This window comes from Hermetia illucens, unplaced genomic scaffold (assembly GCF_905115235.1).
Source record: "Hermetia illucens unplaced genomic scaffold, iHerIll2.2.curated.20191125, whole genome shotgun sequence".
NCBI lineage: Eukaryota > Metazoa > Arthropoda > Insecta > Diptera > Stratiomyidae > Hermetia > Hermetia illucens.
In genome coordinates this window covers 408,018-423,465 of record NW_024037034.1, presented here as the reverse complement: position 1 = coordinate 423,465, position 15,448 = coordinate 408,018, and the positions used below count along the sequence as shown (strand labels likewise).

Sequence of the window (15,448 nt, the reverse complement as noted above, 5' to 3'; positions counted from 1 at the left end):
ACATTGCTTTGAAAGTGTTCTTGTACACAACACAATAACACTTGTTTATTATTATAAATTTGGTTGTTGGCGGCAAATCGACACCTGCTGTTGCGCTGCGAATTGCTGACACGGAAGAAAGTCATGTCGAGGCCAAATATACCATTTGGTAAGTAACATGCTGATGCAATGGCGGAAAAGAATCTCGTGATGTCCAAACAGGCCATTTGCATAGCATGTGATGTAACGACGGAAGAGGTTAAATGGGCAGGCAGACTGGGTTTCATGGGGCTAGCTCCAAAGATGCGGCTGCTGGAGAAAATCCGGTGAAATCGCTTAAACATCCTCCCGCGCAAAAAAAGTCCAATTGTCTTTGACCTGGACTGTTATCTATTGGCAAACGGTCCCAAGTTTCTGGATATGGAAACTCTTGTATTGGTGTCACTCGCTGCCAGCTTGCATTCTAAGGGTGTAAGGCCATCCTTCTACCTCTAGCGATCGAAATGATGGCGCCCAAATCGAAAACCCCTAAGTGGTGCGTAGCGCCTTAATAACCCCTTCCATCAATAGTCTCCCCTGGTCTCCCCGATCGATGCAGAATTGTCTTCCGGGTATTGATGTGTTGTTTCTTTTTTCCGATGAAGTCGATTGCCTTGTTAGCACATATTAAAGCTTATACTTAACTTTCTTTTTGCGGAAGGGTCCACAATTTTGTTTTTTCTTAAATGTATCGTTTTTATTTTCTTCATTGTGTAATTATAATAAAAAAGGCTATTTAACCCTAGAACTTTGTTACAAGAGGAAGAAAATGAAGAATGTAATAATTACACAAATATAAATACTTGGGGTCGTTTTTATAAACGCCTTAAAAACTTGAATCGTTTAATTGGATGCTATCATATTTTGCTTGTATATATTTTGCTTGTATATGATGTAGTTATCAGTATGTTCATATGCATTTTGTGTTTATAGTTAATTTTAGTGTTGATTTAGAAAATATTCATACTTCACAAGATCACCACATTTCGTTTTATGCTTACTATTTCTGCAATATTTTTACTCTCAGTTAATTGTTCTCAGATTACTTTTATTTCGTTTTTTTTTTTTTTCATTGTGCACTTAAGTGTGGTACCTATTAGTAGTAATTAAATTACACGCGTAGTAATCAAAATTACTCGAAAGCGATTCAATGCCTAGGGAATACCTCATCAGCTCAATTTCACGATGACGTACCACGGAAAAGAGATGTGATCCATCAGGCATTGACTTTGCACATTTGAAAACAGAGCGCCGGCTGCCCCAGACATTGAATCACTTTTGCACGCGCCTGCATTCATTTTTGTTTGCACTCATGCTACCAACAACAACACAAACCAACATATCAAGCGACCGTCACCCAACATAACAAAAAACAAAAACAATCAAAACAATTCTGATACCCTGAAACCATGCTACTGTTCTTGACCGTGACTTTTTGCCGCCGGTCTGTTGTTAATTTGTATTAGTCACTTATTTACAAGCCATTTATACACAAGAATTTTACGTAGGTTAGTGATTATTATTTAATTTCATTTATTTACAATACAATTTCGGATCCAACTACGGGTTTGTTTTTTTTTTTTTACATGGGAATGTATACACAGGAATTCTAGACTGAGGAATTTGCGGGTGACACGGTACCTATAGGGTTTGTCGATTCTTGACCCCATCTCCCGTGCTGCCGATCCGCTGTTGCTAGATGACTTATAAAGGTAGGGTGATCGTCATCCCCCTTTCGCTTCTTTCTGGCTAACCATACCCAAATTCCTACGATAACGGCCCCTACTAATAACCCTGCCAATGTACAACCGTGCGGAATGTATTGTTTGAACACATTATCGTCATTCATTACTCCATCGAGTTCTCTCTTTAATGTGGCTATAAGGTGCTCGTTGTCCCGGACGAGACTGATCTCGGTTGATGGAAGATTAAACCGAGGAGTGACTGTTTCATACACCTTTGTCCAGTTTACTGTAATGGCTCGTGGAATCTCTTTTATCTGGAAGGGGACCTCGCCCATGGTACAATAGTCGAGCTCTACTAGAGAAACAGGAAACCGAATTTCTAACTGAGTGTCATTACACGTGATTGGTATTTTATCAACTTACCCTTTGAATATCACTCCAACGTGGGGGCTAATGCGACCGATGTAGGTCTCATTGCTCCACCGCGTGGTCGAACACCAATCCTTTAATTGTTGGCCTCCCCGTATAATTTCCTTAATACATGATGGTCCAGAGCGTAACAATTTTGTCTCATATAGACGAGGAAGAATCTCTGTAGACTCTTCCTCGAAGAAAAACTTGTCCGCATTGGGCCCAACGAATAGGATGCGGAATGGCATCGTTGTCCCCAAGTGCCAAGTGTTATTTTTAGAATCTGGAGGGGTGATAACTGCTACCTGTCTAAATTCCTCTTTATACGCAAGAGGAATTGTATATTCGATCGTAACGAGATCATTCTGAAGCCGTGCAGACACTGGATTAACCTCGAACACTCTTTCTGGCTCATCTTGTTTCGGCAGGACTACCCCAGGGACCTCCCTATTAACCTGGCTTATAAAAGCCGCCAGTTCCTTGGTAGGTCGAATGTTTCGTAATTGCTCATGTTTGGCAACGATTTCGCTAATTAATGTTTTAATTCCTAGGGAGAACTCCGACAGCTCCCGCCTTAACATTTCTTTCCCCTGCTGCTCCATTAGCTGATTTATCTGGTTCTCCACCTGATGGTACTCTAGGTCCGTGATGTTTAACGTTAACGCTGTTATTTTTGTCTGTTGATGTCTAAGAGCTTTCACTTCCTCGCGAATAGCTATGTCTCGATAACTAAGGTAAGCTACTGTCCCCGCCGCTAAGAGACCTGGGATATACTTGGCACCTGTTTTCAATAAACTACTTGATATAAGGGGGACTATACCAAAGGCCCGCCTAACTCGGTTGACCTTATAGGAAGCGGTCAACCGTCGATTAACATCAGCGACTTGGAGTTCGCTTGCAAGTTTCAGCTCGTTGCAATGTTCTTGGACTTCCTCCACCATCTGCCGTTCACATATCCTATGGAACTTTTCCAACTGTTGCGACATTGTGTCGAGATCACGCGTGAGGTTTACTGAGGTTGCAATAGTATATTTTAGGTCAAATGACTTTACCTGCACTAATCCCAATTCCAAAATTCTGGTTTCCAAGACCGGGTCCACTGCCCAGGACACCACTGTGGCGGGCATTAGGCATATACACAGCAGAGTAGCCACTTGCGCTAGAGACCACGGCTTCCATCCTTTTCCGCTTCGCGTTCGGGAGGGAATGTTAGGTGGAACCTTGTCCGGTTCTAACGCATTATCATCTGCTTCCTGCGCTTGAGAGGGCTCAGCTTCCTCTTCTGGAAAAAGGGGAACGAGCTGATGCACGGCACGATATATATTGTCCCTACCAGCAGTTTTTAGTTTTACTTGGCGGATGGTGCCCTGTAGATCTGGAAAAACTTCTAACACTCGCCCGGTCTTCCAATCTAATGGCCTGTGACCACTTTCTTTGATTAGAACAAGTTCACCTGGCCTCAGTTGCCTACCGGGGGCCTTCCATTTATACCGCTTCTGTAGATACCCCAAATAGTCAGTCTCGAATTTGACCCAGAAATGCTTCTGCAGTTCCTGGATCTGAAGCCATTTTTTGGTTGCTGGGAGACTTTCATTTAGACCTTCCCCAGCCGGAGGCGACAATAGGCTTCTTTGAATGATGAAATGTGCAGGAGTTAGTACCTGTAGGTAATGACTATTATCAGCCAGCGGATACAATGGTTGGCTGTTTAATATTGCTTCCCATGTGCAGACGGCAGTTTGAAAATTTTCATATGTCAGGTTGGAAATTGAAGGCATCCGCTTTATGTAGCGTTTTAGACTCCCCACTGCTGCCTCAAACAGCCCTCCGTAGTGGCTGGCTCTTGGGGGGTTATGATGCCATACGATCTGACGCTGAGCCAACCTCTCCTCGTATTCACTGGTCAACTTTCCCCAGGCTTCCCTGAGCACTTTGGAAGCCCCTACTAAGTTTGTGCCGTTGTCGGAGCGAACCATTTTCGGCTGGCCTCGCCGGCTTACGAACCTTTGAAACGCAGCCAAAAATGCATTTGTGGTAAGATCCGTACAGAGCTCTAAATGTATCGCTTTAGTAGACATACATACGAAGACCACTATGTAGACCTTCATAGATTTTGTGGTCGTAAATTTGATGCTTTTATTTGAAATGGTCCGCACAGATCGGTTCCCACATTTTCAAAAACAGCGGATGACCTGATTCGCTCGGGAGGAAGGTCTGCCATTTTCGGGATTATAGTGGCTCCTCGCATTCGAACGCACCTAACGCATCCCCTAATCCACTTCTTCACCCTCTGCTGCAACGCTGGAATGTAATATCTTTCTCGGATGATAGCCATTGTGAGTCCTGTTCCACAATGTTGGTGAAACTTATGAACATGTTGAATTATGAGGTCAGCTAGGTGACACTTCCCGAGAATTATAGGGTGTTTCTGCTCAAACGGGATGAGCGCCTGCTCTAATCTTCCTCCCACTCGGAGAACCCCAGATACCTGATCGACAAAAGGGTTTAGCGTGGACAGCCAATGGTTTTTCTCGATATTCAATCCCTTCTGAATTCTGAAAATTTGCCTCCCGAAGAGTAGTTTCTGTTGATACCTGACGACTGCCCACTCCGCTTGCTTCAACTCCTGAGCTGAGAACGTACCGGAAGTTCCCGATCTCCATCGACGGCATCTCGCGATTGTGTTTATCAATCGAGGTAAACTTGAGAATCGCTGAATGAAATCTGGATCAGGCGTAGGCTCGGAAGCAACTTCTGCTAGATGAGTCACTGTTTCAGCACCAGAACCGACGACCTCCGTGCGAGGGAGTTCCCCTTGCAAGAATTGCGGTCCATGGAACCACAACTTGTGAGCTACAAATTTCCGGGGACACATGCCCCTAGATGCACAATCTGCAGGGTTATGACTTGACCTAACGTGGTGGATATCTGTGGGTGACAAATACTTATGGATCGCGGCTACTCGTCGCTTAACCAATTTGTTTTCGATATCCTTCCGACTCCGAATCCAGCAGAGAGCCACCTCGGAATCGGTATACGCCGTGAACTTTACTGGGCTAGTCCCTAAATTTTTACGGACGTCGTTGAACAATTCCGTTAATAGTACTACACTTTCCAACTCGAGTTTGGGGATCGTGCATGCTTTGGAGCTTATACTCGATCGTGTCTTTAAAGGCGTGACGCGCCCTCGGGCTGCGATCAACCGCACGATGTAACCCGTCTCAATTTTGCGTTGGCTATAGATGACCGCGGCGTAACCATCACCGGATGCATCGCTGAAGCCTACTAGCTCCATCTTTTTATCCTTGGAGGTGTGTCCACTCGAACGTGGAACCCGAATTTCATTCAGGTATTCTAAGGACGAGAACACATTTTCAAGTTGCCTTCGGGACGGTTCCTGAATAATGTCATCCCAGTCGTAACCTTCCTGCCATAGACGTTGAATTTCTATTCTCAGTTTCATTACAACTGGAAGCAGCCAACCTATAGGATCGAAAATAGAAGCAGCTATACTAAGCACTCTTCGTTTGGTATACCTAACATTTAAAATTGGCTTGATACTGTACAGGAAACAGTCATCCCTAGGACTATAGTGTAGGCCAAGGATCTTAAGATCCTTATCTGCCTTGTCAACCTCAACATATGAACTAATTCGGTGACTTTCGTCAATATATTTTAGAACTTCTGGGCAATTCGTCGCCCACTTCGTTAGCGGAAGTTTGCCTTTCCCTAAAGTTTCTGTGATTTTTCGGATGACGTCTTGAGCTTCTTTTATACTGGACGCCCCGTATAACAGATCATCCATATAGAACGCGTTCTTGATGATCCAGTTGATCTCCTCATCAGGAGCATTGTCGTCTGCCACCTGGTGAAGCGTTCGAATTGCTTGCCAGGGTGCACAGTCTAACCCGTAGGTCACCGTTTTCAAGTAAAACTCTCTTATCGGTTCTTCAGGCTTCGCCCGCCAGAGAATCCTAAGCTTGATCTGATCCTCCGGTCTCAAAAGTATCTGCCGATACATCTTAGTAATGCCACTAGAGTATACATACGCAAACCTGCGTATTCTAGTGACAATGTCGAAAATATGGTTTTGCAACTTTGGACCGGGATGGATCATCTCGTTAAGGCTCACACCATTTGATGTCGGACTGGAAGCATTGAAGACATTCCGCAATTTCGTCGACGTGGCCTCTTGGCGAACCACGCTTAAATACGGGATATAATATACCTCGCCGCTAGTGTCAGATTGATGACCCTTTGGAACTTCAGCCATGTGGTCCAAATTAAAATATTCTTCCATAAACTCATCCGATTTGAGCTTGTGGTCTTTGTTTTTCAACCACCTTTTCTCCTGACCGAGATAGTGCTGCACCGCCTTGTGGTACGAGTTTCCTAGTTTAATATTATCTTGTCGCCACGGGGTCGGTACCACGTATCGGCCATCGTTCTTTCGGTAATGACCCTTTACGAATAGGTCCTCACAAATTTCGTCATCTATGCGACTAGATTCATCTCAGTAGTATAGCTATGCGGGTTCTGCGCCAAAATCCCATGTATTTTTAAAGGGGCTTCCGATTTTTAATTTTGCCGCCATCTTGGATTTTTGGGATGACGTCATAGGCTTTTTCCTAACGAATTGCATAATATGCGGAGTTGTTAATAATTAAATTAAAAAGCTCATTACATAATATTACCTTATATTGTGAAATAGCTTTTCAAGATTTTTACTCACTATGGATATTGGCAGTGATTTTTCATCTCAATAGATGGCGTTGTGTCTGTTAATGATATGTAAAAGTTTAATTTAGAAGGATTGAGTTCGAATTGGTTGGGTGCTAAAATATTGATATTTAAATTTATATTATTGCTCCACTTAAGTTAGATTAATAAGTACTACAATATACGTCAGTCAGTTTTCAAATACACACGTATGCGGTAAATGCCTAATTCAATGCCTTCTCTTTGATGATCACTTATCTGGTCAATGTACCTCGGTGCTATATCCAATTGATAATTTGAGAAAGGAAAACTTGATATTTATCCAATATCAGTTGAAAGAAGTGAAGGGCAATTGAAGCTTCAAAGCAAGAAAACCAATATTACCATATAATAAGAAATTTATTTATTGAATTAATTAAGTATATTACAATAGTGGATATAATTCATATTTTAAATTTAAAGAACATTCTCATACATAGTATAGTTTACAATATTTCCTTATTTGCTACGTTATCACTTATATCTACATCCATAATACTATGATGACCCCATGCAAGAGTTTCGAAAGTATCTTTTATTATGTACCTCTTATCATCATTAGCGCTCAGGGCAATTTTGAGTTGTCTTACTGAACTCACCTTATGTTTCTGAGATTGTATGAGATTTTGCTTTACTTCTTTTCGAGTGTTATTTTTTAAACAGTCTACAAAATCATCGAATGATAATCTATTTTTTACAATTTGACTTTTAACACCTTTAGATTTTTTCATTTTATCTTCACCCGCCACGCGAATTGCATACATTTTTGAGCGTAAACCAACGAACTCGGTCATAATTTTCCCATTATTCTCATCTTTCATAAGGCCTAATACTTTTTTGTTTACGAGGGGTATTCCAAAAATGTTATTAGAAGGATAATCACTAGTATCAAAGCGATTGCGACAATCACGTTTAATTACTTCGTAGAAATCGTAACATTCTATTTCATATATAAGGGAATCTGTATCCGTATAACACAATGAACAGTTGAAACCAAATTCAGGAATCATATAATTATAGTGGAAATCATATATAGTGGTTTTTGCCAAATCCAAAATACACATACCTACATATATCGGTTTATTGAAGTAAATTTCAGATTTATTAAGTTCAATGGCTACAAGATTCTCATTAAAAACAGTTGACGCTTTAAATTCTGGCTTTGCAATTAGCGATTCTGCTCCATACCGACCTGACCATTGTGTTACTAGTTTCACAATGCTATGTTTACGAACGTTTTCCATTGTTTTGCCAAACACAGCATTGTTCATCAACTTAAACAAATGTTTTTCAAAGTCATTTTTTGATAAAGTTCGAAGTCGTGTGTTGAGTTCAATGTACGGTTTGAGCCAAGGAGACTGCCTAAAACTGAGAACTCTGTGAATTTTAGTAAGATTTAGACCATGCTCCATTGCTTGCTTCAAGTTTCGGTAATGGATGATATATTTAACTTTATCTTTTAAAGTAGCCAACAATTTTTCTTCTTTTGATCCAGGCGGTACACTGCGTTCTGAACAGAAGGGGAGTTGATTGTGTAGATTATGTAATTCTTTCGGATATTCCAGATCTACTTCAAGGATATAACCAATAGGTGACTCATCAGACACATCTTCTACTTTAAAATCTGCCGTATTTTCCAGCCACTCAAAACTATTTTGTGGTAGAAATTGGCACATTGCCCACCCATATTGATTATTAATATCATTATAAATCAAGAATTTAGACGGCTTAGTTGAATCGTAATTGCACATATATTTATTGTTTGCCTTCGAATAACGTTTTGAACATTGACTAAGTCCTCCTCTAATGCCGCGTTCAAAAAACATTAACATATCTACATCAGTCAATAATTCTAAAGTAACATCAGTGCATTTGAGCATTGCATCCCACGTATAACCAGGAAGTGTGAAGTAGTGAGCTGGGTCAAGACCGTATGTATTATGACAATTTGATCGAAATTCTTCAAAAACATCCGCCAGAAGAAGAACATCAATTTTTAGATACAAATCAGAGTATTCGCCAAGATTTTTTATTGAAAATTCCTCCCAAATTCTAGAGGTGTGCACGTAATCTTTGTGACTTACACTTTCGTCATTTAATTTGTTATAAAACTGGGGAAAATCAGGGATTGCTGTTTCTGTGAATTTATCGAAAGAGTTAAAATAGTCATATGGGTACAAAAGTTTGCGAGTTATGAGATTAAATTTATCTTCTGTAAGATCTGTGAATTGAGACTTTAAAATAGGAAACATGGTTAGGTAGGATGCTAATGTATCCAGACTATTTGCCATGAATCTGAAAGAATCAATAAAACGGAACTTAATTAAGTATCCTTCTAAATATTTCGTGAATGAAATATATCGCTCTTTATTTATAGGCAGTAGATCAATGCGACCTCTTAACCCAGAAGCTAAATTCTCAATGATGAAATGGGAATCGTAGCCGCTAAGATTGTGAAAAATAACTGGAATTGTATGTGAATCTTTAAAATTAATGTTGCATGCATTATGGGCTGCACCTCGGTATTTACCTGTAAGATGACAGTGATCTTGCACTTTAATATCGTTCATGGAAAACAATTTTTCGCATATGTGACATTTGCAAGCATTTTTAAAATTACTGGTTTCTTCTATAGTTAACTCAGTCAATGGAACAGGGGAAAGGAAAATCGACTGTAGATATTCAGCAATTTGTTTCAATTCATTAATAAACCACTTTATGCAATCCTTCCCACGATAACTCTTGTAGAAAGATAAATTTTGATCATACGAACACTTAACATAATAACCTACATTACTGGGAATATGTTCTTGATACTTGTTTTTATCATTAATTGGTATCAGTAGACACTCTAAATCTGCATAAATTACAAAAGGAATTTCTACTTTATTACTAAAATTCTTAAATTTCAGAAACATTGAATCTTCGGATGGTAACCGAATTTTACAATTGTTAAGTTTATTACAATCCTGAATATGTTTTTCTAAACGTGTTGGGCTATAAAAATAATGAAGACATCGCTCACAAAATAAAATTTTGCTTTTATGTTGAGATACTTGTGAAGATAAAAGCCGTGATAGGTTTTTAATCCAAACAAAGTGATAATGCAAACATTCAACTCTATTAATATCGCTATCATTTACATCTTCGTCATTATAGTATTCACTTTGTACCATCAGAAGATTTACATGCTGGATCTTTTTAGCTTTTGTTAAGTAAGTTGGTAAAACAATATAATTTACTTTTTTTCCATCGCCTGTTTTCTGCAGAATATAAACATTAATAGAGAGATTATTCTGCTTCTCGAAACGGGGAATTTGCTTCACTGTTATTGGAAATCGTATATCTTTTAAGTTCAGCACATGGGAATAATGTGGATATGAGGCTGGTCGATCTGGATGTTCCAAGCGACGTACTGAATGTAAAGCTGATACAACTGCCCAAGCAAAGCAAGCATTATCATCATTTTTTACATTAATACAAGCTTTCTTGTCACTTATTTCTTTAGGGAGTTGAATATAAGATGAGCCTTGCATTGGTGCGAATTTGTTAATATTAATGCTTAGGTTTATAATGGCTGATAGTGTCCAACCACTATCTTTCTCCTCGAATTCTTCCAATTTTTGTAAAATCTTATCCTGAATATTTCGCTTAAACCAAATATTAATATCAGTATCTTGATAGATTGGCATATTCCTTGTGTTCATACACTTGAACTCATAATGTTCATCTTCACCTTTAACAATTTTAAATTCACCACACAATTCTGCGTTTACTTTTAACGCTATTTCACTTTTAAGAATTCTTGTTATACGACGACGAAATAAACTTGCACAAGCATGTAAAAAGTTAGCTGGGTCCTTGTTTTCAAGATTAGTGATCACTCCAGTCCGTATTCGACTTTTAAAAGCTGACTGCACATCTTCCCATTTTACTGTACGCCTAACTGGACATAGATTCGAAGAAGAATGGTCAAACCACACAGGTCGACGTAGTTTCATTTGTGTTCGCAAACCACTTAAAACACATATTGCATGGGCGACTTTCCTTCTAGCGCCAATCGTTTTCGCGTTCATTAGAGCAGAGTTAAGTTTTCTTAAATTTTTGCTGCATTCCTTAATAGTACCTTCTAGTAATTCCACATTCTTCTTAGTTAAATTTACTGCGGATTTTGTATGCTCTATAATGTTTTATAATGTTTATAATGTTTTATAGAGCATACAAAATCCGCAGTAAATTTAACTAAGAAGAATGTGGAATTACTAGAAGGTACTATTAAGGAATGCAGCAAAAATTTAAGAAAACTTAACTCTGCTCTAATGAACGCGAAAACGATTGGCGCTAGAAGGAAAGTCGCCCATGCAATATGTGTTTTAAGTGGTTTGCGAACACAAATGAAACTACGTCGACCTGTGTGGTTTGACCATTCTTCTTCGAATCTATGTCCAGTTAGGCGTACAGTAAAATGGGAAGATGTGCAGTCAGCTTTTAAAAGTCGAATACGGACTGGAGTGATCACTAATCTTGAAAACAAGGACCCAGCTAACTTTTTACATGCTTGTGCAAGTTTATTTCGTCGTCGTATAACAAGAATTCTTAAAAGTGAAATAGCGTTAAAAGTAAACGCAGAATTGTGTGGTGAATTTAAAATTGTTAAAGGTGAAGATGAACATTATGAGTTCAAGTGTATGAACACAAGGAATATGCCAATCTATCAAGATACTGATATTAATATTTGGTTTAAGCGAAATATTCAGGATAAGATTTTACAAAAATTGGAAGAATTCGAGGAGAAAGATAGTGGTTGGACACTATCAGCCATTATAAACCTAAGCATTAATATTAACAAATTCGCACCAATGCAAGGCTCATCTTATATTCAACTCCCTAAAGAAATAAGTGACAAGAAAGCTTGTATTAATGTAAAAAATGATGATAATGCTTGCTTTGCTTGGGCAGTTGTATCAGCTTTACATTCAGTACGTCGCTTGGAACATCCAGATCGACCAGCCTCATATCCACATTATTCCCATGTGCTGAACTTAAAAGATATACGATTTCCAATAACAGTGAAGCAAATTCCCCGTTTCGAGAAGCAGAATAATCTCTCTATTAATGTTTATATTCTGCAGAAAACAGGCGATGGAAAAAAAGTAAATTATATTGTTTTACCAACTTACTTAACAAAAGCTAAAAAGATCCAGCATGTAAATCTTCTGATGGTACAAAGTGAATACTATAATGACGAAGATGTAAATGATAGCGATATTAATAGAGTTGAATGTTTGCATTATCACTTTGTTTGGATTAAAAACCTATCACGGCTTTTATCTTCACAAGTATCTCAACATAAAAGCAAAATTTTATTTTGTGAGCGATGTCTTCATTATTTTTATAGCCCAACACGTTTAGAAAAACATATTCAGGATTGTAATAAACTTAACAATTGTAAAATTCGGTTACCATCCGAAGATTCAATGTTTCTGAAATTTAAGAATTTTAGTAATAAAGTAGAAATTCCTTTTGTAATTTATGCAGATTTAGAGTGTCTACTGATACCAATTAATGATAAAAACAAGTATCAAGAACATATTCCCAGTAATGTAGGTTATTATGTTAAGTGTTCGTATGATCAAAATTTATCTTTCTACAAGAGTTATCGTGGGAAGGATTGCATAAAGTGGTTTATTAATGAATTGAAACAAATTGCTGAATATCTACAGTCGATTTTCCTTTCCCCTGTTCCATTGACTGAGTTAACTATAGAAGAAACCAGTAATTTTAAAAATGCTTGCAAATGTCACATATGCGAAAAATTGTTTTCCATGAACGATATTAAAGTGCAAGATCACTGTCATCTTACAGGTAAATACCGAGGTGCAGCCCATAATGCATGCAACATTAATTTTAAAGATTCACATACAATTCCAGTTATTTTTCACAATCTTAGCGGCTACGATTCCCATTTCATCATTGAGAATTTAGCTTCTGGGTTAAGAGGTCGCATTGATCTACTGCCTATAAATAAAGAGCGATATATTTCATTCACGAAATATTTAGAAGGATACTTAATTAAGTTCCGTTTTATTGATTCTTTCAGATTCATGGCAAATAGTCTGGATACATTAGCATCCTACCTAACCATGTTTCCTATTTTAAAGTCTCAATTCACAGATCTTACAGAAGATAAATTTAATCTCATAACTCGCAAACTTTTGTACCCATATGACTATTTTAACTCTTTCGATAAATTCACAGAAACAGCAATCCCTGATTTTCCCCAGTTTTATAACAAATTAAATGACGAAAGTGTAAGTCACAAAGATTACGTGCACACCTCTAGAATTTGGGAGGAATTTTCAATAAAAAATCTTGGCGAATACTCTGATTTGTATCTAAAAATTGATGTTCTTCTTCTGGCGGATGTTTTTGAAGAATTTCGATCAAATTGTCATAATACATACGGTCTTGACCCAGCTCACTACTTCACACTTCCTGGTTATACGTGGGATGCAATGCTCAAATGCACTGATGTTACTTTAGAATTATTGATTGATGTAGATATGTTAATGTTTTTTGAACGCGGCATTAGAGGAGGACTTAGTCAATGTTCAAAACGTTATTCGAAGGCAAACAATAAATATATGTGCAATTACGATTCAACTAAGCCGTCTAAATTCTTGATTTATAATGATATTAATAATCAATATGGGTGGGCAATGTGCCAATTTCTACCACAAAATAGTTTTGAGTGGCTGGAAAATACGGCAGATTTTAAAGTAGAAGATGTGTCTGATGAGTCACCTATTGGTTATATCCTTGAAGTAGATCTGGAATATCCGAAAGAATTACATAATCTACACAATCAACTCCCCTTCTGTTCAGAACGCAGTGTACCGCCTGGATCAAAAGAAGAAAAATTGTTGGCTACTTTAAAAGATAAAGTTAAATATATCATCCATTACCGAAACTTGAAGCAAGCAATGGAGCATGGTCTAAATCTTACTAAAATTCACAGAGTTCTCAGTTTTAGGCAGTCTCCTTGGCTCAAACCGTACATTGAACTCAACACACGACTTCGAACTTTATCAAAAAATGACTTTGAAAAACATTTGTTTAAGTTGATGAACAATGCTGTGTTTGGCAAAACAATGGAAAACGTTCGTAAACATAGCATTGTGAAACTAGTAACACAATGGTCAGGTCGGTATGGAGCAGAATCGCTAATTGCAAAGCCAGAATTTAAAGCGTCAACTGTTTTTAATGAGAATCTTGTAGCCATTGAACTTAATAAATCTGAAATTTACTTCAATAAACCGATATATGTAGGTATGTGTATTTTGGATTTGGCAAAAACCACTATATATGATTTCCACTATAATTATATGATTCCTGAATTTGGTTTCAACTGTTCATTGTGTTATACGGATACAGATTCCCTTATATATGAAATAGAATGTTACGATTTCTACGAAGTAATTAAACGTGATTGTCGCAATCGCTTTGATACTAGTGATTATCCTTCTAATAACATTTTTGGAATACCCCTCGTAAACAAAAAAGTATTAGGCCTTATGAAAGATGAGAATAATGGGAAAATTATGACCGAGTTCGTTGGTTTACGCTCAAAAATGTATGCAATTCGCGTGGCGGGTGAAGATAAAATGAAAAAATCTAAAGGTGTTAAAAGTCAAATTGTAAAAAATAGATTATCATTCGATGATTTTGTAGACTGTTTAAAAAATAACACTCGAAAAGAAGTAAAGCAAAATCTCATACAATCTCAGAAACATAAGGTGAGTTCAGTAAGACAACTCAAAATTGCCCTGAGCGCTAATGATGATAAGAGGTACATAATAAAAGATACTTTCGAAACTCTTGCATGGGGTCATCATAGTATTATGGATGTAGATATAAGTGATAACGTAGCAAATAAGGAAATATTGTAAACTATACTATGTATGAGAATGTTCTTTAAATTTAAAATATGAATTATATCCACTATTGTAATATACTTAATTAATTCAATAAATAAATTTCTTATTATATGGTAATATTGGTTTTCTTGCTTTGAAGCTTCAATTGCCCTTCACTTCTTTCAACTGATATTGGATAAATATCAAGTTTTCCTTTCTCAAATTATCAATTGGATATAGCACCGAGGTACATTGACCAGATAAGTGATCATCAAAGAGAAGGCATTGAATTAGGCATTTACCGCATACGTGTGTATTTGAAAACTGACTGACGTATATTGTAGTACTTATTAATCTAACTTAAGTGGAGCAATAATATAAATTTAAATATCAATATTTTAGCACCCAACCAATTCGAACTCAATCCTTCTAAATTAAACTTTTACATATCATTAACAGACACAACGCCATCTATTGAGATGAAAAATCACTGCCAATATCCATAGTGAGTAAAAATCTTGAAAAGCTATTTCACAATATAAGGTAATATTATGTAATGAGCTTTTTAATTTAATTATTAACAACTCCGCATATTATGCAATTCGTTAGGAAAAAGCCTATGACGTCATCCCAAAAATCCAAGATGGCGGCAAAATTAAA

At 37.6% G+C, this 15,448-nt stretch overlaps 2 protein-coding genes across 2 annotated transcripts; one reads left to right on the top strand and one right to left on the bottom strand.

Moving 5' to 3' along the window:
* Positions 1-7,318: 7,318 nt before the first annotated feature.
* LOC119661066 lies at positions 7,319-10,948 on the bottom strand. The gene has a single exon (XM_038070264.1). It carries the CDS (start codon positions 10,946-10,948, stop codon positions 7,319-7,321), a length of 3,630 nt encoding a protein of 1,209 aa, XP_037926192.1.
* Positions 10,949-11,140: 192 nt separating this feature from the next.
* Positions 11,141-14,821, top strand: LOC119661065. The gene has a single exon (XM_038070263.1). It carries the CDS (start codon positions 11,192-11,194, stop codon positions 14,819-14,821), a length of 3,630 nt encoding a protein of 1,209 aa, XP_037926191.1. The 5' UTR covers positions 11,141-11,191.
* The last annotated feature ends 627 nt before the right edge of the window (positions 14,822-15,448 follow it).